General features: G+C 37.2%; 1 protein-coding gene and 1 non-coding gene across 2 annotated transcripts in view; one reads left to right on the forward strand and one right to left on the reverse strand.

Moving 5' to 3' along the window:
• LOC106707475 (cholesterol transporter ABCA5) overlaps window positions 1-24,523 on the forward strand; it is a 37,606-nt gene extending 13,083 nt beyond the window's left edge. Inside the window, exons 3-36 of the mRNA XM_045683296.1 lie at window positions 321-500; window positions 840-1,012; window positions 1,247-1,484; window positions 1,657-1,883; window positions 2,135-2,213; window positions 2,686-2,793; window positions 2,866-3,009; window positions 4,001-4,151; window positions 4,908-5,049; window positions 5,613-5,843; window positions 6,445-6,559; window positions 7,219-7,368; window positions 7,447-7,614; window positions 8,058-8,133; window positions 8,720-8,896; window positions 9,048-9,220; window positions 9,299-9,403; window positions 12,699-12,849; window positions 16,015-16,366; window positions 16,991-17,177; window positions 17,652-17,768; window positions 18,101-18,320; window positions 18,737-18,824; window positions 18,903-19,071; window positions 19,492-19,656; window positions 20,083-20,286; window positions 20,606-20,766; window positions 21,349-21,556; window positions 21,673-21,764; window positions 21,831-21,918; window positions 22,103-22,184; window positions 22,719-22,851; window positions 23,785-23,951; window positions 24,303-24,523. Coding sequence (XP_045539252.1) covers window positions 321-500; window positions 840-1,012; window positions 1,247-1,484; window positions 1,657-1,883; window positions 2,135-2,213; window positions 2,686-2,793; window positions 2,866-3,009; window positions 4,001-4,151; window positions 4,908-5,049; window positions 5,613-5,843; window positions 6,445-6,559; window positions 7,219-7,368; window positions 7,447-7,614; window positions 8,058-8,133; window positions 8,720-8,896; window positions 9,048-9,220; window positions 9,299-9,403; window positions 12,699-12,849; window positions 16,015-16,366; window positions 16,991-17,177; window positions 17,652-17,768; window positions 18,101-18,320; window positions 18,737-18,824; window positions 18,903-19,071; window positions 19,492-19,656; window positions 20,083-20,286; window positions 20,606-20,766; window positions 21,349-21,556; window positions 21,673-21,764; window positions 21,831-21,918; window positions 22,103-22,184; window positions 22,719-22,851; window positions 23,785-23,951; window positions 24,303-24,415 — 5,334 coding nt within the window. The 3' untranslated portion in view covers window positions 24,416-24,523. The remainder of the gene's footprint in view (window positions 1-320; window positions 501-839; window positions 1,013-1,246; window positions 1,485-1,656; window positions 1,884-2,134; window positions 2,214-2,685; window positions 2,794-2,865; window positions 3,010-4,000; window positions 4,152-4,907; window positions 5,050-5,612; window positions 5,844-6,444; window positions 6,560-7,218; window positions 7,369-7,446; window positions 7,615-8,057; window positions 8,134-8,719; window positions 8,897-9,047; window positions 9,221-9,298; window positions 9,404-12,698; window positions 12,850-16,014; window positions 16,367-16,990; window positions 17,178-17,651; window positions 17,769-18,100; window positions 18,321-18,736; window positions 18,825-18,902; window positions 19,072-19,491; window positions 19,657-20,082; window positions 20,287-20,605; window positions 20,767-21,348; window positions 21,557-21,672; window positions 21,765-21,830; window positions 21,919-22,102; window positions 22,185-22,718; window positions 22,852-23,784; window positions 23,952-24,302) is intronic.
• Trnak-uuu lies at window positions 3,540-3,612 on the reverse strand. The gene has a single exon. It is a non-coding gene; the product is annotated as a tRNA-Lys (tRNA).
• Window positions 24,524-25,268: the final 745 nt, after the last annotated feature.

Genomic DNA, 25,268 nt, shown 5'->3' on the forward strand with positions numbered 1-25,268 from the left:
TTTCTGCACATTCTCTCCTCTAGCTTAAAGATAAACAACGCATTTCGAGCATCTTGAATCACCTTGACCTTCATTCATATTAAATGAAACCCCTATAAAAGTTTCTAGTATTGATATGTAAATGATATGAACTTAATCAGATTACTGTAATGTTATTAAATGAGAGAATCCAATAAAAGAAATATCACAGATGTTTTGATGACGCATGCACATATCTGCATAATCTTTAGATATAAGTCACCATAGCAAAAAGACCGTTTGTTGTTTATAAGTTTAAGTTTTGTTTAGCATTTCTATTTAATTGTTCCTTCTTGGAACAGGAGGTGCTGGTGCCTCTTTACTGCCTTGGCGTGCTGATTTTCCTCAAGATGCTGGTGCCGAACCCCAATTTCCCGGAGGTCAGCAAGCCGGGCCGCTTGCTGCGCATCCACCACGACATCCTTCCAGAAAACCATTCCGTCGCGGTTGTCGCAGATTGGGCTACGGCTAATGGCACTGTTGTAAGATTACCACTAACTGCTGCACTCGAAGTCATCTATTTAGGTCTTCCTAAGTGACTATTAAATTAGTCTAAGTAAATTTTTGGCATACCTACTTATGTTTCCTTATTTTTTTTATTTCACGTTCGTTGTCAGTCAGGAAACTTATTACTGGATTATTATATTTAATTGTTATCATCTCAAATAGCAACCGTTTACAGTAAAGTGATTTTATTTAATTAAGTTCACAAATTGATACTGTTTCGCAGGTGTTCGTACCGGCTTTTAAGTATATGGCTTCTAACAACGGGATTATCGTTTCCCGATCTTTAATCTAAACTAACAAAGCGATATTCCTAGGGTTTCTTGGAAGAAATCAACAACCAGCTGATAGAGTCTAACCAGCACGCTATCAACTGGGTACGCTACAACAACACCACAGAACTGAACGACGCTTATCATCTCAACGCGCGGCACTTCCCTATCGCCGTCATCTTTCACACAGACCCCAGTACCTTTGGGGAACCACTCAGGTACTTACAAAGATAATGTAACAGTACTGTCAATCGGAAAGATCAACTTGTGTTCATAGTACAGTCGTCTCCACCAGCTCTTTCTCAAATCCACTTTTCCTTCCCATCCTTTCCTTATTAGAAAAAAAATAAGCCGGAGAAGGAAATTAGAATTGACCTCCAGCACAAACCCACATCAGAAGAACCGCGGAAATACTGGTATTTCTCAATTTTTAATGTTTACCATCTCTCTAGATACACAATTCGAACAAATCCCTCACACGCCGGCACGCCGTCTACTCGGACTTTGTACACTTCACCTGTGAAGTGCCGCGAGAGACCAGCGGCTAAAGACTGGTCTTCCGACTGGTCCCGTGGAGGCCAGCTCATACCCTTATCGGAGATGCACAGCGAAGACACCTGCCCCGTTCTCCAATACTATTACTCCGGCTTCTTAGCTCTGCAGACGTTAATCGATTATGTTAAGATCAAGGTATGGTCAACTACACTTATAGTTGTTAAGATGTCTCCCTTAGTATTGACTTAGTGTAACACCAAGTCTACCAGGACCACGTCAAATGGTCATTCATAATGCCCACAGATCAGAGTTACGGCTGCTAGTTGTGCTGTTGCTTTTGTTGTCAGTCAATATTATCTATTTCTAGCTGGACACTGGTTCCCCACTCCCACCTCCTAGAGTGGACCTGCGTCAGTTTCCAAAGCGGCAACACACCGGCGACTGGCTTGTCATCTTCCGTGTCATCATGCCCATGTACATGGTGATGACACTCTCGCAGTTCATCACCTATCTTCTCATGTTCGTTGTGGGGGAGAAGGAGAAGAAGATAAGAGAAGGCATGAGAATTATGGGATTAAAGGATTCTGTTTATTGGTAAATATAAACCATACAATATAACTGATTAAAACTTCAGTGAGCTAGGAAAAATCTCGTCTATGTTATCTCTTGCCTATTACCTGGAAGGCAAGGTATCTTTAGAAGAATTACCTCTACCCAATAAAGACTGAAGACTAGTTAGAGCTAACGAATTTAGATTCAAGTTTAGGCCATTTTATTATGCTTCAAAAGCTAATCCAGGTAATACAAAGATTTTGTTTGGTTTAATTAATGTTTGTATTTTTCAGGGGTTCCTGGTTCCTTATATACGCTGTATTTGTTACAATATTGTCTATAGTCAGTACGGTCCTGTTATTTACTTTGGGGGTAAGTTTTATTTACTCATCATCAGCTCACTATACTTCCCCACTGAGGAGCTCGGAGCCTACCCTAAGTTAGGGGTGACTAGGCCATAGTCAATGCTGGTCAAGTGCGGGTTGACTTCACACATATCATTGAATTTTTTCTCAGATATGTGCAGCATCACGATGTTTTCCTTCACCGTAAGAAAAAAAGAAAGTCGAAAAACACATTGGTACTTGGCAGGATTCGAACCCAGGACCTGCAAATTGCAAGTCAAGAGCTTAACCCATGACCCAAACATCTTTACTTTATTTACTAATATTGTAAATATACATAAAAAAAGAAGATTCAATAAAATAACTTCAGTACGAAGTCAAACAAAATCAGACTAAATGTACCCGCCATTTGACTTGGCACGTCGTTTCCAAGGGTAATCTTTTACTCAACGTGCCAACTCAAGGATCCATATTTAAATTAATATTTAAACTGTTGTCAGGTTTTCCAGCACTCGTCTTATATCCTCATCTTCCTTCTGATGCTGCTGTTTGGTTTCACGATCATCACCTTCGCTTTTATGTTGACTCCATTCTTTGACAGTGCTAGGGTAAGTATCCTAAGTACAGCTTTTTTTTTTTTTTTACTTTTTCTACAGGCTAAAAAAAAACTTTATTTGCAGACTGCAGGCATCATGGGCAGTTTCGCTGTGAACATTATGAGCTGGTTGTACTTCATCCAGGTGTTCGTGTCTAACGCGGACTCATTGGCCTTCTGGTTTGTCTCTCTGATTAGTTCCAGCTGCTACGCTCTGGCTATGGATAAGGTAAGGTCGTTGCCGTTAATTTTATCTTACTAATATTAATGCGAAAGTTTAGATGGATGTTTGTTTGATGGTATCTCCGAAACGGCTAAATGGATCTTGATGAAAATTGGCACAGATGTAGAACATACTTTGGAAGAATGCAAAGGCTAGTTATCAAGTTTTTTAAATACCGCGCGGACGGAGCTAGTAGATAATATACCTAGATTTAAAGATAACCTCAAAAAATCAGCAAGTTGCAAATACAACTAGCGCCATCTGTTGACAACCAACAACAACATTGGTTGTTGCTTTTATGCTAATGTAACTTGATCACTTTTTTTAATATTTTAATACCTGTATAAAAATGAACATATTTATATTATTTTTGTAATTTAAACAAATTTAAAAAAATATATATAATTTCTCAAATTGAAAATATAAAAAAAATGTAATTCCTAAAATTATAATTTGTATTAAAAAATTAAGAACTTTTGAAATATGCGAAAATAAAAATAAAATGTTTTGCACCTTAAAAAAATGATAAAAAAGATCGCCCGAACAGGGACTTGAACCCTGGACCCTTGGATTAAAAGTCCAATGCTCTACCGACTGAGCTATCCGGGCTGTAGAAGTTATTCTGAAAATAGCGTATAAAGTCATAAATAACGTTTATTTCATATGTATACGAGTAATTTGACGATGTTTTAAACAAAACATTTTCTCACAGGCGTTTATATAAAACTAGCTTTTACCCGCGACTCCGTCCGCGCAGATTAAAAAATAGGAAACGGGGTAAAAATCCTACGTCCGTTTCCTGGTTCTAAGCTACCTGCCCACCAGTTTTCAGTCAAATCGATTCAGCCGTTCTTCAGTTATAAATAGTGTAACTAACACGACTTTCTTTTATATAAATATAGATAAATTGTACCAAGACATACTGAATCAAGTAGCCGTAATAATGTCATTCAATTTGAATAAAAACTAAATCATTCATTCGTTCCGTTCACTACAGGCGTTAGTGTTAGACATGGCGGGAGTAGGTGTGACATGGGATAACTTGTGGAGTGGTCCAGGTGTGCCATTCGGCGGCAGCCTCATCATGATGGCAGTTGACACCGTACTCTATGGACTGGTGGCTTATTGGTTGGATGCTGTTATACCCAGTAAGTTTAATTTAGTTTTCAACGAACAATAAAAAAAATATTAAAAGTTTCTTTATCGGTTTAAAAAATTACTTTAAGAATTCTAGGTTTTCGATACCTCATATGATGTTAATTCTAGTTTTCATTCTAATAAATGATAGCTATAAAGGTAGAGGAAGACCAAAGAAAGTATGGATGAGTTGTGCGTAATAAGGGGGTAAATTCAGATTTGATGGCTGATAGAGATGTATGAAGGAGTAGTACATACTGTGCCAACCCTCCATAGGGATAAGGGCAGGTTGATGATGATTCTAATAAATGATTTATTTCTTCTGAAATTATAGTAACAGACGCTTTTTTATATATTACAATGTGGCAAACGAGCAAGCGGGCATATGAATTCGCCGAAATGGCGAAGCAACCGCTTCCCTTAGACATTCGCAATTGCAGATGCGTTGCCTACCTTCAATCTATGAAAGAGGAGATGCACGAAAAGAGAATATTTAACCTTCCTATGCAACTCCTTCTCCATCAAATCCACCTCCCCTTCCCATCCTTTCCTTATAAGACTAAGCTCTGCTTTGTTTCTAATTTTCAATATTTCCAAACCGCTACGACTTAGGGTCCTTCAAGAAGCGAGCGTATCACCATCTCAAAGGCCGGCAACGCATCTGCGGTTCCTCTGGTATTGCAGATGTCCATAGACGTCGATGAACACCTTGGTGTTCTTGCTGCTCGTTTGCCCCCTTCTCTTATAAAAAAATATACATTTCTCAGGTGAGTACGGCATCAAACAGAAGCCATGGTTCTGTCTCCTACCATCGTACTGGGGCGGAGGCCGGCGTGGCAGAGTCTCTGCTGTCCACTTCCACTCCAACGGCGAGGCCGCTCATAACAAGGATATTGAGCCTGTACCAAGGTATGAGAAGGAAGGAAAAAGAATATAAGTAAATAGTTGAAGGCGAATTATGTCTGAAATTAATATTCAATCTCTTACTATTTTTAGCCGACTTCAAAAAGAAGGAGGTTATCATTACTTATCTAGAAATTGTCAGCAATCGAAATAGTCTTAATTTATATATTGTCTAGAGGAGGGGGAGGGGGGGGATGTTGAATAATTTAATAATTCTACTCCATTTTCATCATCATCATCAGCTAACTATACGTCCCCAAGGGCTCGGAGCCTCCACAAGTTAGGGGTGACTAGGACATAGTCAATGCTGGTCCAGTAACGGATTGACTTCACACATATCATTGAATTTCTTCTCAGATATGTGCAGCATCACGATGTTTTCCTTCATCGTAAGAACGTCAGATAAATGTACATATGTAAATCGAAAATTAAAAAACACATTGGTACATGGCGGGATTCGAACCCAGGACCTGCAGATTGCAAGTCAAGTCAACTACTGAGCTACTGATGGAATTATAAATATCTTTTATTTAACAGCCTGTTAAATTAACTATTTTTTTACCTCTCAGAGAGCTACTAGATAAAGAAGCGATTAGGATAGTGGGTTTACAAAAGAGTTTCCGTCACTGTCGTAAGCCAGAGATCAAAGCTATTGATGGGATCGATTTGAGCATCTACGAGGGACAGATCACAGCTGTTCTGGGTCACAATGGTGCTGGGAAGTCAACACTCTTCAATATCCTGACTGGATTGACAGCACCCACTGCTGGCACTGCTTATGTGTACGGATTGGATGTGAGGTGTGTGGTGGTTTTACTATTAAATCATCCCTTAAAGAATGTGTACTTTATATATTTAATAGTTTACTTTCAGGCATTAGGGATGAAACTATTAAATGGTTTTTACTAGATTCTTTACCTTATAATCTATATATATATAAAAGAAAGTTGTGTTAGTTACGCCATTTATAACTCAAGAACGGCTGAATCGATTTGACTGAAAATTGGTGGGCAGGTAGCTTAGAACCAGGAATAGGACATAGGATAATTTTTACCCCGTTTTCTTTTTTTTTTTTTATTCCGCGCGGACGGAGTCGCGGGTAAAAGCTAGTACTATTATATTTTTAATTAAATTTAACTTCCCTTTAATTTAATTTAACTTTCTTTTAGTTTAATTTGACTATATTCTAATCCCAAGTCTAATAATGTGTATTATAAATAAATAAATCCATCCATCCAAGATTACTTTTGACCATACTTACGTTAAGATAATGCTATCCAAAGATTGAATTTTTCAATCTAAAAAAACTGCTTCAACCCCACTGAGATACTTCTTTAGAGTGATTAGGTTTAGAATAATTTGCAATAGTGGGTTAGGACTCAAAGGTAATTGTAATTTCAGGGACCCTAATGATATGCACGAAATTCGTCAGATGATAGGAGTGTGTCCTCAACAAGACGTACTCTTCGACTTGCTCTCTGTTAAGGAACATCTGCAATTCTTTGCCGCTGTTAAGGTAAATTAAATTATTAAAAAAAAACTTCGCATAATCAGCTGATAATTAAAAAAACTAAAAAAAGTGTAAAAATTAAAGTGAACACTAATTATTGAGATGTAAATTCAGAAACTTTAATACATCATTAAAATCAAACATGGAAAAAATGTTCTTTGAATCTTAGCTGTTATTTTTTTTTTATATCATAAGGTGGCAAACAAGCAAACGGTCACATGAATTCGCGGAAATAGCGAGGAGACCGTTGCCCATAGACATCCACAAATGAAGACGCGTTACCTACTTTTAATCAACGTAGAAGGGGAAGTACAGAAAGAGGATGTTTCTCCTTTCTATGCGTCCCCTCTTCCGCCAAATCCACTTCCCCTTCCCATCCTTTCCTACTACGAAAAGGGGTGGGAAGGGAAAGAGGAATAAAATTAGTCCTTCGTCATCACACTCATCAGACTGTACTTGGAATTGCTTCCACTTGACGCCTGTCTTCTGAGGTCGTGGTATTTCACTGAGCGAGGCACATTCGTGAACACAACAAATATTATTGTTGCTGGAAAAAATAAGGTTTTTTTTTTAGTTCTTACTAAAAATTTGTTTCGTTGTACTTTAAAAAGGAAGAAACTTTGAAATTTAAACGATTAACATTATTTTGTATAATTTCTGCCTAGGGTATACCAAGAAAACGTCTATCAGAGGAGGTTCACAAAGCAATGTCGGAGGTTGGTCTACTGGAGCAGGCGGAGGTCTTCTCAAAACATCTCTCCGGTGGACAGAAGAGGAAATTGAGCATTGCCATCGCATTTATCGGAGATCCTAAAGTATAAAATATAGTTTATTATTGAATGGTGTAAATTCTTAAGGTAGAAGAAATCAAGTGATATGTCATTTGTAACCAGATTATAATCTTGGATGAACCGACTGCGGGTGTGGATCCTGTCTCCAGACGGCAGACATGGCGAATCTTGCAGCGAGCACGCCGCGGCCGCGTGCTGCTGCTCACCACACACTTCATGGATGAGGCTGACATCTTGGGAGACAGGAAGGCTGTCATCAGCAAAGGCAGGGTAAGTACACCAAGAAAGCAGCTTCGTTACAAAAACTTTCTAGAAATTATAAAATTACTAGCTATTGCTTGCGACTCCGTCCACGGTATTAAAAAAAAAACATAATAAATAGCTTATGTGTTCTTCCAGATTATGTTCTACATCTGTGCCAAATTTCATCAAGATCTGTTGATTCGTTGTGTCGTGAGTCAAACAAACATCCATCCATCCATCCAAACATTCACATCTTATCTATATATATAAAAGAAAGTCGTGTTAGTTACACTATTTATAACTCAAGAACGGCTGAATCGATTTGACTGAAAATTGGTGGGCAGGTAGCTTAGAACCAGGAAACGGACATAGGATAATTTTTACCCCGTTTTCTATTTTTTATTCCGCGCAGACGGAGTCGCGGGTAAAAGCTAGTTTATAATATTAGTAAGATTTCATATATTTTCTAGGTTCGCTGTGCAGGAACTTCGTTGTTTTTAAAGAACAAATTCGGTATCGGTTATCACCTAACACTTGTACTTGACGGTAAGTTATTTAATCAATTAATAGCATAATTAAAGTTGAACATAAGTTATAGATATTTCTTTTTTTTTAATATATATGTAAAGAAAAGAGGACCTCTTTTCTTTAAGTCCATATTAAATACTTTTTTATGATTTGATTTTCCTTGTCAGAATGACAGATTTAATTTTATAAATTTCAGACATTGTATAAATATTGTAATTTTTAATTTTTGATTTTTAGTTAAAGTAAAAACGTTTTATGTTGTTTCTTTTTGTTATCAGGTATGTAGAAATTTTTTAGTTCATTTTATAATGCAAATGTAAATATTGTTTTAAATAAATTCTTTTTGTTATCAGCAACGCATATACGTTTTTAATTGAAGATTCTCTTTATATGTATAAGGTGGCAAACGAGCAAGCGGTCACATGAATTCGCCAAAATGGCGAAGTGACCGCTGCCTATAGACTTCGCAATTAAAGATGCGTTACCTATCCTCAATCGACGAAGGAGACACACAAAAAGAGAATATTTAACCTTCCTATGCATATCCTCTTTCCTTATAACAAAAGGATGGGAAGGGAATGAGACAGCAAGTACAATATTGCAGGTGCCTGTCGCGAGCATCAGATAACCCGTCTGGTGAGGGGACACGTGCCCCGCGCTGAGAAGGCACGGAGACACGGCCGGGAGCTGTCCTACATCCTGCCTCACTACGCAGTACATCTCTTCCCACCACTCTTCCAGGCTATAGAACATGAGATCAAGGAAAAGACCAATAGACTAGGTAAAAACACATTTCTCATAACTGCTAAAGAAAAAATGTCCAAAAAAACATTAAGGAATACAAAAAAAAGTCAATTTCAATAATATTTCTTTCCATTTAACCAAAATAAACCTAAATATCTTTGCAGAGTTAAGTCTTCTAATATTTCCAGGTATAACAAGCTACGGAGTGTCTATGACGACGCTGGAGGAGGTGTTCCTAAGTCTGGAGGGAGAGAACGCTGAGGAGACGGAAGCGGTGGAGGGAGTCTCCTCCGTGAAGTTGGTGCGAGCGAGAGCTTTATCCAGGAGTTTATCGCTGCAGAGCAAGACGTTAAGTTATCAGGTATACTAAAACACTAAGTGCTGTGTCTGTTCTTTTGAAGAAAAGAACAGGCATGACAATTATGTGCGTTATTGACAGGAATTGAACGACAAAGAGCAGCAGAAGACCACATCTCTGCCAACACCTCCGCATACAGCCTCACACGCCTTGCACTCAACCACACACGGAGTAGAACATGTCAAGGTAACTGAGAAGAGATTTTACAAAAATTAAATAAAAACTAGTTGTATTTAATGTTAAAAGCGATATTAAATGGACCCCCCAATCCCTCCATTAAAGTCTATAACTAATTTTGACTGCAGTTGACTTTTTATATAGCAGACATTTCAATAAATTCAAAATCTACTAATCTTCTAGTTATTAAAAAAAAAAAATGGGACCCATCTGCAAGCACTTCCTTTCGATTAAAATATTTTTTATGAAAATCGGACCACCAGGGGCGGAGATTCGCAGTAACACACATAAAAAAAAAACAGTCGAATTGATAACCTTCTTCTTTTTGAAGTCGACTAAAAAACAAACAAACAGACGACGATTTGATCTAGTACCGAAAATTCCGGTTTTATACAAACAAGAAGTTAAAAGATTGAGTTGCTTGCCAGAGTATACGAGGGTCACACTGAAAGTTCTTAGAAAATCAAAAACTGAGCAAACTAGCAAGTTGTTATTTTTATTATATATTTTCAGAATATTACTATTAACATTTATACATCGCTGCATTCGATAGAACCACCGAGAAAACCACTTTGCCCACTCGTCCTTAGGGGTCTCTTCGATGGCCTTCTGGAACGCAGCCACTGGTTCTTTGGCGTCCATAATTTTTTTTCCTCGAAGTTTTTCTTTTAATATCGGGAATAAATAAAAATCGCAAGGTGCGAGGTCGGGGCTAAATGGCGAGTGACCCAGAAATTCCACGTCTGACGACACCAAATAGTCGATCGTTCGCCCGGCGGTGTGCGAAGAGCAGAGCTGGGCATTAACTCGTTAATCCGTTAATCGTTAATTAACGAAGTTAACATTTTGCTTAACGGATTAACTTTTAAGTTAACTTCAAAAAGTGTTAACGCTTTTGTTAACTTCCGTTAAACTCAACTTCCGTTAAAAAAAGTCCGTTAATCGTTAAATTAGAAACTTGGAGACGTGCTGTCAATTTGTTTAAATTACGCGCCACGCCAGGTTCGTAAATTCAGCTATGTTAGGAGACTGTCGGCGACTCGAATGGTGAACTGATAATTGATATGTGAGGTTCACGTGCAAGTGTGATGCATCAGAACGTCTATGAAAGACGTGACCAACAGGACAAAATGAAAAGAAGGTTCGAAATAGTATATTTCATTACGAGTATATAAAAGCACGAGTTTGTAATAGCCCACATTCCGAACGCTCTTCGTCCCTGCAATACGCCACTTTTTGAGCAACTGTATTAAAACACTTTTTTACTCGTGCTTTTTCTTTAGCTTTTCCAAACTCGTGCGTTCTCTTTCCCAACTGTCAAAATAATGTCTATAAAAAAGAAAAAACAAACCACGAATTTGTTACAAAAAAAAAATATTTAAGTTTTTATGATTCATGCGAATATTTCTAAAAAGAAGCTCCTAATTTGTTACAATATCAGAGTTATTGATTTGATTCAATGAATTAGGTTGGTTTCATTTTATCTTATCTCATTAAATTTCATTTTCATTTCATATAAATAAAAAAATCTACCGAAGACTTCGCTGTTTGGCATAGTTCCCGTTGCCTACCCAGAGTGGGTGAAGAAAACAAAAAAAAACTCTGTTTGTATTCTTTTACGGTTGGCGACATTTTCCAAACATTTTAGTTAGTTGAGTTTATTGTGTTTTTATTATAATATTAAATTGCTTCATTTTTTCGCAACTGTATTTAGAATATAGTTGTTTAGTACATGGGCGGAACTGCCATTACAACTTGTTCCAACTGTCAACCCTCACCTTTGACTGCGCCTCGGCTCGGGTAGACATTTGTCGGAACTCTTTGCAATGACAGACTTTCCGCACTCGTAATGAAATATACTATAATGCATTCATACTTGTCTCTAATACTAATGTTTTATAGAATTAAGATTAATTTTTATATTCATAAAAATTAATTTTATATTAATGAAAATTAATTTTCATAATTAAAATAATCAAATTAATATTTTAAACAAGTGTCGCCACTATAAGTGTGAAATTAGTATGTATAATTTTAGTATGGTTAACTGTTAACGATTAACTTTAACTTGCGTTAAATTTTCCAGAATTTAACGCTTTAACGATTAACGAAGTTAAATTTTTAATTAACGAATTAACGATTAACGAAGTTAACTTTTCGATTAACTGTGCCCACCTGTGGCGAAGAGACGTTGTCATGGTGAAGTAGGATCCTACTTCAAGGTCGTTTCTCTCGATCTTTTTCCAAGACAAGTGGCAAACATTTGTTAGTATACCACTCTGCACTAAGTAAATTTTGATCTTCTAAAATAATTGTCGCATGATCACTGGTCCTTCCGAAGAATGAGGCCACCATCTTTTTTCCTGCACTTCGACCTCTCTTCAATTTAGTTGGCAACTCCTCGGAAAGAAACAACCACTGAGCAGATTGTCTTTTGGTTTCCGGATAATAGCAATAAATCCAGCTTTCGTCACCCGTAAGCATGTCGAACACAGCTTTTGAGTCACCTCCGTTAAATATTTGTATCATTTCACGGCATCAATAAACACGACGGAGTTTTTGGGCCTCGGTCAAATTATGGGGTACCCACCGGGCACAAAGCTTCCTAATGGCTAAATATTTGTGGAGGATTTTTTGCACTTGAGTCATATCGATGCCTAAGCTTGTCCGAATCTGTTGATAGGTTACTCTTGGATCTGTCTCTATCATACACCGCACAACACTGATGTTATCTTCAGTCGTCGCCGTAGAACGCCGTCCTTGACGCAGAGCATCGTTGAAATTAGTGCGACCACGTTTAAACTCATTAAACCAGTTATAAACAATGGCCCGAGACGGGTCTTCATCGTGAAAGGCCAATCGAAATCTGTCACAACATTCTTGTTGACTTAAATGACACCGAAAGTCATACAAAATCATGGTACGAAAATTTTCTCGCGTTAAATTCATACTGGCCTGACACCAACAACTTTCAATTTGCCGCCAAATCGTAAAACAAATGACAAACGAATGAAATTAGTATTAATTATGAAAATAGAACTCTTTGCTAATGTTATTGACATTAGCAAAGAGTTCTATTTTCATAATTTAAACTTATTTTTTTATTATATTCTTAAAAAGTGGCCAGTTCTAAAAACTTTCAGTGTGGCCCTCGTACTCTATTTTTAGCCGACTTCAAAAAGAAGGAGGTTATCAATTCGACTGATTTTTTTTATATGCGTCCTCTGTCAAATCCACTTCCTTTCCTTAAAAGGATGAGAAGGGGACGATTTTTTTTTTTAGTAATAATATCCATGTGACATAGGTGCCAGTGGAGACCCCAGCATCAGCTCTTGGCGAGCCTGTGAAGACGAGTCCATCCTGTTGGCGTACATTCTGTGCTCTTGTCTACATCCGTACTGTGCGCATGATACGAGACCCATACAAGTTATATGTCATGATATTCATGCCAATAAGTAAGTTACACTTCATATTAGTGCTTTTTTACTTTACTTTTAGGTATTTCTCGGTTTAAATCTTACTAATATTATAAATGCTAATTTTTGGATGGATGGATGTTTGTTTGAATGTATCTCCAGAACAGCTCAACGGATCTTGATGAAATTTGGCACAGACGTAGATCATAGTCTGGAACTTTCTATGTTTTTTTTTATTTCCGCGGGCGACTATAGTTTAGTATAGAAACCGGTAATCAGTCGTTAATTGTTTAAAAGATCTTTGTCGTGGATATCTCGTGTTAAATCTACACTTAAAACGTCCTTAGTGGCTATTTAACTACGTATTTCTTCTAATTCTTTCTATTACTTAGAAATAGCTTAACACGTTAGCTGCGAGGCCATTCTGGCGGAACTTTCAGCCAGTGCGTTTGAGGTCTGTTCGTGGCAAAGTTGAACATTTTTCCAGTGCTATTGAGGCCTCTCCTGCCTCGAAAAATTATGTTTTCGAAAAACATTTTTAAAAAGTCCAAATTAGACGACATTTGCTTGAAACTTCACTCTTATGAACTTAAATATGTGCATAATATGAATCTAGCTTCGCCTGGAGTTAGGACGTTTCGTTAATGAAAAATGTAAAATTAAAAATTTGTCATCGGTTCTGCCTCAAATCGCACTGAAAGGAAGGTCAATTAATGCCTCGACTAGTGATGGGATTAAAAGAGAGTTGTAGTTACGATAAATGTTTATTGAGTATTAATCACTGAAAATGTTTTTCATTAAAACATGGTAAACAAAAAGATTTGTCACACTGGACACAAAAATTCTCAATTTTTTTTAGTTTTCTTAGCAGCTTGCGTGCCATTCAATGTCAATCTTAATTTTTCGTAGCAACCTACGCAGCGCTTTCTTTGACCACCTCTTTGGAACAAATGATCAGCACATCTGCCGATAGGAAATCTTGAAATAAAATATATATTTTAGATCTCTTGTGTGTGTGTGTGCGTGCGTGTGTGTGTGTGATTGTGCGTGCGCGTGTGTCTGTGTGTGTCTGTGTGTGTGTTTGTGTGTGTGTGTGCGTGGCTTTGTCTGTGCGTGTACTTATCCGTTCATCGATTTTAGGCATATATGGTACAAATTATGCCCTAGCGCGTAGTTATTTTACTATACCTGAAAGGAAAGGAAATTTCCTTTTTTTTTTGAATTTGAGTCTTGTTGTTTATTTTGGATTTCGTAAGTGTTTTTGCGTTTATTTCTTTTTTTTTTTACTCACAAGTGTGTTGAAAAACATCGTATGAGGGAGCATGATGATTGTTGGTCGCTCGGTTTTCTTGTAGAGGTCGCCTTTGAACAATGCCACCTCGCACGCAATAATCAACTTTGCTACCTAGTAGCATAACATACTAATATATGTCTTGTTTGCGTTTACGTTACCGCGTAGTACATATGTGAGAGTGTGGGTCTGTGTGTATGTATGTATGTACCTAGTCTTACTAATTTCAGTAAAGCAGCCGTGGCCACCGAAGAAACAACTCGAACTTTCCAAAAGAAGATAAGACTTCCTACTATTAAGGAATCTGGAATTGTAAACCAGAAATATAAATATAATATTAAAATATATGAGTAATAGGTACATCAAGTTCCATGCAGCAGCATTAGCAAAACAATCCACACTTAAAAAGGGCAAAATTGCAAAGGGGATTTTTGTTATTGAAATATTGGATTTTGCTCTCGTCTCAGCGAATAATCAGCAAAAACATTTAACGTTCTCTGTACAAAAACGATGATCGGCACACAATGGTAAAAATTGCCACTATGGACTAAACTTCGAATGGAACTGTGACTTGCTTAAAATAACAGTGAAGAATAATCCACAACTGAGCACACATTTTAAGGCAACACCCATGTGCAAAACAAAATAATGATGATAATTGAGTATTGTTAGTGGTGAATGTGCGTGCGTGCGTGCGTGCGAATATTATATTAAGTATAAGACGTATTAATCGTGCTATTTAATAGTAGCTTGGCTATTAGTGTTGTGTTTCTGGCTCGTAAATACATTCTGTGTCCGATTTATGCACTTTTGGTTCATCATAGACACAGGCCACCCCCTTAAAATTCAAAGTTGCAGTAATTTAGGTTTTGTATGGTATAAGTAAAATTTTTACCGAGGTCAACATAGTTTCTTATAACTCCAATAAACATTTTCAAATAAGTCAGATGAGTACTTCATCTGACTTATTTGGTATGATTGGTTTAAAACGTTAAGGATTTTAAAATAAAGTTCTACGCTCAATCTTTAATAAATCCTGCCAAAACGTCCTCGAAACTCGAAACGTTATCGAAACTTTCCACAACACTAAGCTAGGATGCGCGGCGCCCGCGCCGCCCGCGCTTCGTGCAGTGCGGCCATGAGGCCTACAAATTTTGAGATAGATTTGACCTCAATCCGCACTAGGCGTAATTAATTTCTTTTCAGTGCGTTTGGGGCCTGTAGGACCTCATTTTTATCTAATTACGCCATTGGGCTAGATATCGCAAGAGAAACATTTTAATATATTTGACTCTGTCGTACTCATAGAAATACTGATCTAGTAGCCTCCCGCACAGAGCGAAACAACCCGATTTTGACTGCCGCACCAGCGAGAAGTCACGCTTTGGGCCTGTTCTGCCTCAATCCGCAGTTAACGTGTTAACAGATATACTCCAGAAGATATTATACCATTGCTTTCTAAATCACAAACAAAATGTTTCCTAAAAGAAACATTTCTTTGATTAGATATTTCTTTTATTTAACACTAGCTTTTACCTTTGACTCCGTCCGCGCGGAATAAAAAAAAATGCACACAAGATAAAGTTCCTATGTCCGTCTCCTAGTTCTAAGCTACCTCCCCATCAATTTTCAACTAAATCAGTTCGACCTATCTTGAGTTATAAATAGTGTAACTAACACGACTTTCTTTTATAGACAAGACTAGCTTTTCCCCCGCGACTCTGTCCGCGCGGAATAAAAAATAGAAAACGGGGTAAAAATTATCCTATGTCCGTTTCCTGGTTCTAAGCTACCTGCCCACTAATTTTCAGTCAAATCGATTCAGCCGTTCTTGAGTTATAAATGGTGTAACTAACACGACTTTCTTTTATATATATATAAGATTTTCAATTTTTTTTTATTTCTTTTTTCAGTTTCCTGCGCTCTAGGTCTATACATAAAGTCGAGACAAATTGTATTTTTCCGAATGCAACCACTCAAATTGGAACCTAATGCATATTTGAATAGGACACCAATTGCATTGAACAGTGAACAGGACAATTTGAAAGAACTCTTGGACTTCCGGGATTCTTTAGAGACATTGGGTGCATATCCTATAGTGGATTTCGATGGAAATTTTTCCAGTCTTCTGGATATGGAGAACTTTGGTGCATTCAGTTTAAGAGACAGTGTAATACCTTATGGGAAGATAATGACGTACTTTAACAGCACTTATACACACAGCCTACCTATTATTATCAACTTATTGGACAATAGCATTTATAGGTGAGTTGATAAAACTAATATTATTGGACCTAGGACGTTGTCTAGGGGGGGAGATAACTCCCCTCCATTATAGAACCGAAAAAATATAAAATAGATCTAATAAACTACTTTGAAATACTTAGAATCCTTATTCATTCATATAAATAACTCAAAAACTACTTATCAGTTTTTCCCATTCAATTGCTAAAAAGGAATTAAAAAATAACTATTTGCCCAACTCCTAGATCTAGCCTTAATCAACAACTCAACGGATCTTGATGAAATTTGGCACAGATATAGAACATAGTCTGGAAGAACACGTAGTCTATTTATTAAGTTTTATTTTTAACTAGCTTTTACCCGCGACTTCGTCCGCGCGGAATAAAAAAAATGTACACAAGATAAAAAGTTCCTATCTCCGTCTCCTAGTTCTAAGCTCCCACCAATTTTCAGCTAAATCAGTTCGACCGATCTTGAGTTATAAATAGTGTAACTAACACGACTTTCTGACTATATAATAAATATATATATATATATATATATATATATTTATATATATATATATATATATATATATATATATATATATATATATAAGATTCCGCGCAGACGAAGTCAGTAATTTATCATGATTCTTTTCATCAGGGTGTTAATGTCAGCATCAAACCAGCTGTCCAGTTTCAAGCCAATCGAGGTGCTGACACATCCATTCCAGCAGACGGAGCAGCAGGAAGAGTTCAATCTTGGCAACATGGTGTGCGCCATCTTTATGGGCATGATATTTGGTCTCGTACCTGTCACACTCGCAGTTGATATAGTTTATGATAGAGAAGTAAGTACATGATCTGCTTCATTCTTCTTCTTCATGTCATACTAGCTTTTACCCGCGACTCCGTCCGCGCGGAATAAAAAATAGAAAACGGGGTAAATATTATCCTATGTCCGTCTCCTAGTTCTAAGCTACCTCCCCATCAATTTTCAGCTAAATCAGTTCGACCGATCTTGAGTCATAAATAGTTTAACTAGCACGAGTTTCTTTTATATATATAGATGATTATGTATGGATCCAAAGGATATGAACCTAGTATTCATCATCATCAGCTCACTATACATCCCCACTGAGGACCTCGAAACCTACTACCAAGTTAGAGGTGACCAGGCCATAGTCAATGCTGGCCCAGTGTGGGTTGACTTCACACATATCATTGAATTTCTTCTCAGATATTTGCATTACGATGTTTACCTTCACCGTAAGAAGTTATTAGTGGGAACCTAGTATTCTGTCTAATTTTCTGTCTTGTTTCAGATAAAAGCAAAGAACCAGTTGCGTGTGAATGGACTGTCGATGAGTATGTACTTCCTTACTTACTTCACCATCCTAATCTTCATCATGGTCATCACCAGTGTTGGAGTACTCGTGCTGGTAAGATGTACTTTCGTATAAGTAAACAAATAATACATTTTTTTATTTAGAAACTGGATATAAAAGAAAGTTAAGACCAATATTTTGATATCTATATATATAAAAATGAATTGCTGTTCGTTAGTCTCACTAAAACTCGAGAACGGCTGAACGGATTTATCTTATCTTAGTCTTGAAATGTTCGTGGTGGTCTAGGGAAGGTTTAAAAGGCGAGAAAAAATTCATACCGCTATTAATTTTTTTTTTAATGCGCGCGGACGCAGTCGCGGGCGACAGCTAGTCTTCTTCTAAAATATATTTGGTCTTTTAGTAATTTATATTGTTTATTTCAGGTAATTCTTAACGACATACCAAGTCTGACTAACGGATCTGCAATCACTATGTTATCCGGTCTGCTTTTATTGTACAGTCCGTCCGCCATTTTGTTTAACACATGTTTATCTTACATTTTTGACAAAATGGACTCCGCACAGAGTATAATGCCTAACATAACAACATGGATTGGAGTTTTACCTTTCGTATTGGTAGCTGTACTTGATACTTTTAAATGGGGTAAGTGTTTTGGATAACTGTCTTTTTAGCCGACATCAAAAACAAGGAGGTTATCAATTCGACTGAATCTTTTGGAACGAAGTTCCTTATCGCGCGTTGTGAAAGGGGGCTAGACGGAAAAAATTCTTACGAAAAGTTGTCACGACACTTTTTGCTATAGTAAGTATGTTAACGACGAATGAGCGCTACTTCACCATGGCAACGACGTGACAATATATAACGAAAATTCATAGAAATAAAATGTACTTCTTGTGAAGACTTAAGTTTTTTATTCATAGAATAAACATTGGTTCCTTCACTAATTAATTGAAAGGAACTTCGTTCCATCCGGGTGTCCATGACACCTCTCAAGTTTTTTTTTTATGTGTGTTATTAGTACTCAAAAATGTTTGCTATAAATTTTTTTTTTCTTTCAGGTAGTGACATCGCTTTTTATCTTCACCTGGTTTTCAGTTTCCTGGACGTTATGTATATACCTTACGCCATAATTTATTATGTTGATAGGTGAGCACGTTATCATCTGTAACAACTAATAGAACTTTATATGTTCCATGTGAAATTACAGATTGAAACTTGTTCCAGGGTTTACTTGACATGTAATTTACGCGGTTTATGTATGGAGCCGGAGTTATGGAGTTATTTTACTGCTGAAGTCTGGGTTTTAATTGTCGCCATGTTGGTACATGTACCTATCTGTGGTGCAGCACTCCTAGCTGCTGACAGACTTAAGTCCGGCGGACGGATATGTCCGGTAAGATCGTTCTTTACTTCTTCATTCACTCATTCATTAGTCATTCATTTTTTAAGTCAATATTTCTGGTAAAACACTTTTTCTGATTTAACTATGAAACTTTATCTCTCAATTATCATAAAATGACACACAAAATAAAGAATCTTTATTCTCCCTATCCTCTCTCCTTTCCCACCCTTTTCTTATAAGTAAAGGATGGAAAGTGGAAATGTATTTGATGCACAGGAGGGGTTCTCTTTCTATGCGTCGCCTCCTCCGTTGATTAGACATAGCACAGCTGCAATTGAAGATGTGCATGGGAAGCATCGTTAAAAAATATGTATATTGTAACGTCCGCCATCAATAGAATTTGACGTTTCTCTGTTGGATATATATAGGTATATGATTTATACCTTATATATATTACCTTTATATATTTAGAAGAGCAGTCCAGCAAAGCGCGTTCTGGACACGGAGAGTGAGGCTGGCGGGGAGGTGGGAGAAGACGAGGATGTACGGCGCGAGCGTCGGCGTGTGGCCGCCATGTTGCAGCGCACACAACAACACGCGCCCGCTAACACACCTGTACCTGCACTCATCGTACACGTAAGAACAGATAGTCATTCATTCAATCGATCAATCATTCACTGAACTATTCATTTCCTTACTATACACTTACTCACTTTACCTGTTCTAGTCGACACTAGACTCAACTAAAATCACTCACTTTAGTTACTCTTCTCATACACTCAATTTAGTCAACTCACTCTCTCAATACCTCACTTCATTCACTCAATTCTCTCTCGGTATTCACTTCTTACGGTGAAGGAAAACATCGTGATGCTGCATATATCTGAGAAGAAATTCAATGATATGTGTGAAGTCAACCCGTCACTTGGCCAGTGTGGTTGACTAAGACCTAGTCACCCCTAACTTGGGGTAGGCTCCGAGCCCCTCAGTGGGGACGTATAGCGAGCTGATGATGATGATGATTCACTTATCAGAGATTCTAACATAGAAAATTATCAACAGAATCTTCGTAAAGAATACAAACTTCGAGGCTCGTCTTCCCGAGGTCTATGTGATAGTGAGGAGCCGCTGCGCAAGGCGGCACTGGCGCGGCTCAGCCTGGCGGTGCACGGAGGAGAGGTGTTCGGTCTACTGGGACACAACGGTGCTGGGAAGACCACCACCATGAAGATCATCACCGCCGAGGAGAGGCTCACATGTGGCACTGTTAGACAACAACTTACTTTAGATACATACGTTTAATATAGTGTTACAGATTTTACTATTTACTAATTCTGTGTGTACTATATCCAAATATTTATAGCATTTTATAAGAATTTTTACTTAAAATTAATAAAAAAAAAACATATATTTGATTGCCTTCTAAACTAAAGATGGCGTACTTCTATTGCTATAGTATCTTTAATGAAAAAAATAATAATAAAATATCAACTAAAATACCTCAAATACAATAGAAAAAAAGTTTCCACATTGAATATTAATTTCAGCTTTATGTCTGTGAATTGAAATGTTAGGTATCTTACAGGTAATGCTGGGCGGTAAGAACATTGAAGAGGCGCAGTCATCCGCATTCCAGATGCTGGGCTACTGTCCGCAGCATGACGCTCTCTGGAAGAATGTCACCATTCGTGAGCACATCGAGTGCTATGCGGCCATACGTGGTGTCAGCAAAGCAGACACGCCAAGGTATATTATTATATATGTATTTAATCCCCTCCGCTAACTATTTTTTTTAGCCTACTTAAAAAAAAATGCACTAAACATTTTAAAAAAAAAAATTGGTTTATGTCTCTACTCAGTCCTTTTGAAGTCGGCTAAAAAGTAACAAAATAATGTCATGAAAACTCTCTAAACTCTAAAGAAAGTTCTCTTCTTTCTTGTAACATGTCTATCTAATATATAAAATTCTCGTGTCACAGTTTTCGTTCCCGTACTCCTCCGAAACAGCTTGACCGATTCTCATGAAATTTTGTGAGCATATTCAGTAGGTCTGAGAATCGGCCAACATCTATTTTTCATAACCCCCCCCCCCCCCCCCCATTTTTTAACTGCGCGCGGACGGAGTCGCGGGCGACAGCTAGTATTGTATAATAATTTTTGCTTTGAAGTCGGTTTCGACCTAAATAACTTAGTTTTTTAGTAAACAATTAAAAAACTTTATTAAATGGGTTGAAAATAGTTAAATACATGTGAGCACAGATGGTGTGTTGTGTTGCCAGGTTTTATCTATTATTGTCACGACTAATAACTATTTAATTTTGTTCTCAGGATAGTGGATGCATATTTAAACGGTCTGCAAATAATGGAGCACGCGAGTAAGAACGCGGAGGATTGCTCCGGCGGTACGCGGCGTAAACTCTCCTTCGCACTGGCTATGGTGGGCGACCCTCGTGTCGTGCTGCTGGATGAACCCTCCACCGGCATGGACCCTCGCAGCAAGCGTTTCCTCTGGGACACTATACTTGCCAGCTTTCAGGTAATAGATGGCGGTAGTGTGACATACTTGCTAGCTTTTGGTCAACAGAGGGTGTTAGGGTAATCTTTCTTGCCCGCTTTCTGGAATGAGACATTGTATTTTTTTTTCATTTTTAGGGTAAAAAAGGTGCTATTCTGACAACACATTCCATGGAAGAGGCTGACGCGTTATGTTCAAGAGTGGGAATAATGGTGAAAGGAAGTTTAAGGTAAGGACAAAAAAAAATCTAGTTAATATTTGTTATGTAAGGATATTTAAATGTTTTTTTTTACAGATGTATCGGTTCGACGCAACATCTTAAGAATTTGTATGGCGCTGGCTACACGTTAGAAATGAAAATTGGTCAAAATAACCAGAAAGTGGTAAGAATATTAACTTGTAATACAATAACTTCTTTCTAATGTCACGATGACAAAGTTCTATTGACCATTTTGTTTGCTAACATCCGCTAGATACTAGTACCATCGAAGAAAGTTCAAATCTTTTATTGACAGAAAATCTCCGCTAGATGGCACAACGCGTATTTTAGATTGTAATTTATTTCAGATGTTAGATTCAGATCTATCAATGACGTCATCTCCACTAAGATCAGATGAAAATTCACCCTCCTTAGGAGAAGCAGATGAAGGTAAAGTAACTTTTTGCCTTTGTAAATATTAACGTAATTTTTAATAGCAACTCCATTTTTTTTACAGAAATAACCTACCATAATGCTAAAGGCTATGATATTTCAAGTTATAGAGAGTTCAAAAATTACCTAATATTTTTATGTTCTAGTTTATAATAATTTCTTTGTAATTCCGAGACCAAAACCTCTATATAAAAGATATCGTCATCCCTCTCATTATCATTGAAAAAAGAAAGATAACAATATGTTTTAAATCAGTGATTGTCAAACTTATTTCTTTCACCGCCCCCTTTGAAAATCAATTATATTTCAGAGCCCCCTAATTTTTATTCAGCCCTAAAACTTAAAAACCACAATTTCATTACTTTAATTAATTTCAATGCCCCCAATTTTTGGGTCATTTATCGCCCCCTCCTAGGTTTCAAACGGCCCCAAGGGGGCGTTATCGCCCACTTTGGGAAACACTGTTTTAAATGGAGATTTTGTTCTTAGAAACCCACAGTAAGATTCATTAAAACTGAGAAAATTAATCAGGAGGTTCAGGTGGGGGTTCAGTGACAGCGGAGGCGGACGCTGAGGCGGAAGTTGAAGCGGAGGCGGTTGACATCAGCATACATACACCGCTGGTCGCTGGTACTCCACCTTTACCTAGACAACAACATCATAGGTAATTACTTTTACATATTGCACAATAAAATAAATAATTACAACATTAAATAAGTAAATAAATCAAGATATTGTTGTCAAAATAGATTACAAGTGTGTCCTCTTTATCATTGTGTTAACAAATATTTGTCTGTGTTTATGAATGAGGTATTACGCATTACAGTGATCATTTTATATAATGAACTAGCTTATATAGGAACGGCTAAAACACTCACGTATATATATCCGGTGTTGGCACCGACTAGTTTCGAGCCCTTCGGGGGCCCTTCATCAGGGTGAGTGGGACTGGTATTATTTCGCGGACGCGGCCCGTCGCTCACTGAAATAATACGAAGATATCTTAAAAACAAACATCCATCTAAACATTCACACTTATAATATTACTAGCTGTCGCCCGCGACTCCGTCCGCGCGCAGTTAAAAAAACTAAATGGGGAGGAGGGGTTATGAAAAATAGATGTTGTCCGATTCTCAGACCTACTGAATATGCTCACAAAATTTCATGAGAATCGGTCAAGCCGTTTCGGAGGAGTACGGGAACGAAAACTGTGACACGAGAATTTTATATATTAGATAGATAGTAAGATTAGTAAGTTGATGGTTTTTGCATAATTTCAAACCATCATGATGTAGGAAATCAGAAATCATTTTAACATTGCTAGATCCAGCAACAACAATATTTGTTGTGTTCACAAATGTGCCTCGCTCAGTGAAATACCACCCACGACCTTACAGAAGACAGACGTCAAGTGGAAGTTATTCCAACTACAGTCTGACGAGTGTGGTGCTAGAGGACTCATTTTAGTCCACTTTCCTTTCCCACCCTTTTTTAACAGAGAAATAATGGGAAGGGGAAGTGGATTTAGCGGAGGAAGGCATAGAAAGGGAAAAATCCTCTTTTTTGCGTCCTATTCTCAAAGTGACAATGGTATTAGGTCAGAGTCTAGCGGTGGCGGTGCAGGCGCGGAGGCTGTGATAGCTCTGGTGGCACACCTGTTCCCTGCTGCAGTACTGGAGGAGAACTTCGCTGAGCGTCTCGTCTTCTCAGTGCCACAGTCATCCGTCTCCAGTCTGGCTAGATGCTTCCAGCAGATAGAAGATGGTAAGTAGATGTTATTTTAAGATTTATCGAGAAGTTGAAGGAAAATGAAAAATAATATTTAAAAAAAAAATGGGACCCATCTGCAAGCACTTCCTTTCGATTTAAATATATTTTATCAAAATTGGACCACCAGGGGCGGAGATTCGCGGTAACACACATAAAAAAATCAGTCGAATTGATAACCTCCTTCTTTTTGAAATCGGCTAAAAACAAAGATTGTTAGAATTTTTGTCTATTTTTCAGGATATCTGTGATTTGTTCTAGATAATTTCAAAAACATCTTAACTGATTTTGGATGTGGTTTACTTTATTCTATTAAACCTCGTTTATATTTAAATATTTTTTTTACAGCAAAAGAAAAGCTGAATATAGTAGAATACAGTTTCAGTCAGACTACATTGGAGCAGGTGTTCTTAAAGTTTGCACAAACTGAAAATGTCGAATCTTCAGAACAGGAACATTGACTATAAAATAATTCATTGTTTTAGATATTGTAACACCGCCACTTGGAAGACTTTGATATAATCTGTATTCTGTCATCTGTCAGTTTTTAGGTTAGGATATTTTAATTCTCAGAAGTTTATTAAAGAAATAAATATTAATTACATATTAGGTATTTTAAAATGAGAAAAAATATCCATTTTTTATTACTGAATAAATTAATTTACTTAGAAACTTTTTTTTTTTTTTCAAATTATATCAAAGTTAACTAAGTGGTGATTGATAAATAAATTTTGTGCTTTTAAAATTGTAATATAAAAAATCGCTTCTAATATGTTCTGTAGTTTATTTCGTTGAGTTGTCAAATGCTTTTTTTGTATGAAGTTTCCAGTTGATGAGAGAATATTATGTAGGTGTTGTAGTTTTTAATAAAATAGTACACCGTGATGTGGCGGAAATCTTTATTGGCCTATAAATCTGTCAAATTCTTAACAAAACTCTTTTGTAATTTTTGCAATATATGGCAACACTGCTTGAAAATAAAAATTACAGACACCGATATCCAAATGCTTTAATAAATTAAAAAAAACTTGAGAGGTGTCAAGGGACACCCAGATGGAACGAAGTTCCTTTCAATTAATTAGTGAAGGAACCAATGTTTATTCTATGAATAAAAAACTTAAGTCTTCACAAGAAGTACATTTTATTTCTATGAATTTTCGTTATATATTGTCACGTCGTTGCCATGGTTACTATAGCAAAAAGTGTCGTGACAACTTTTCGTAAGAATTTTTTCTGTCTAGCCCCCTTTCACAACGCGCGATAAGGAACTTCGTTCCAAAAAAACATACTCTATGGCTATGGTTATGGTTGGTG

This window comes from Papilio machaon, chromosome 21, assembly GCF_912999745.1.
Source record: "Papilio machaon chromosome 21, ilPapMach1.1, whole genome shotgun sequence".
NCBI lineage: Eukaryota > Metazoa > Arthropoda > Insecta > Lepidoptera > Papilionidae > Papilio > Papilio machaon.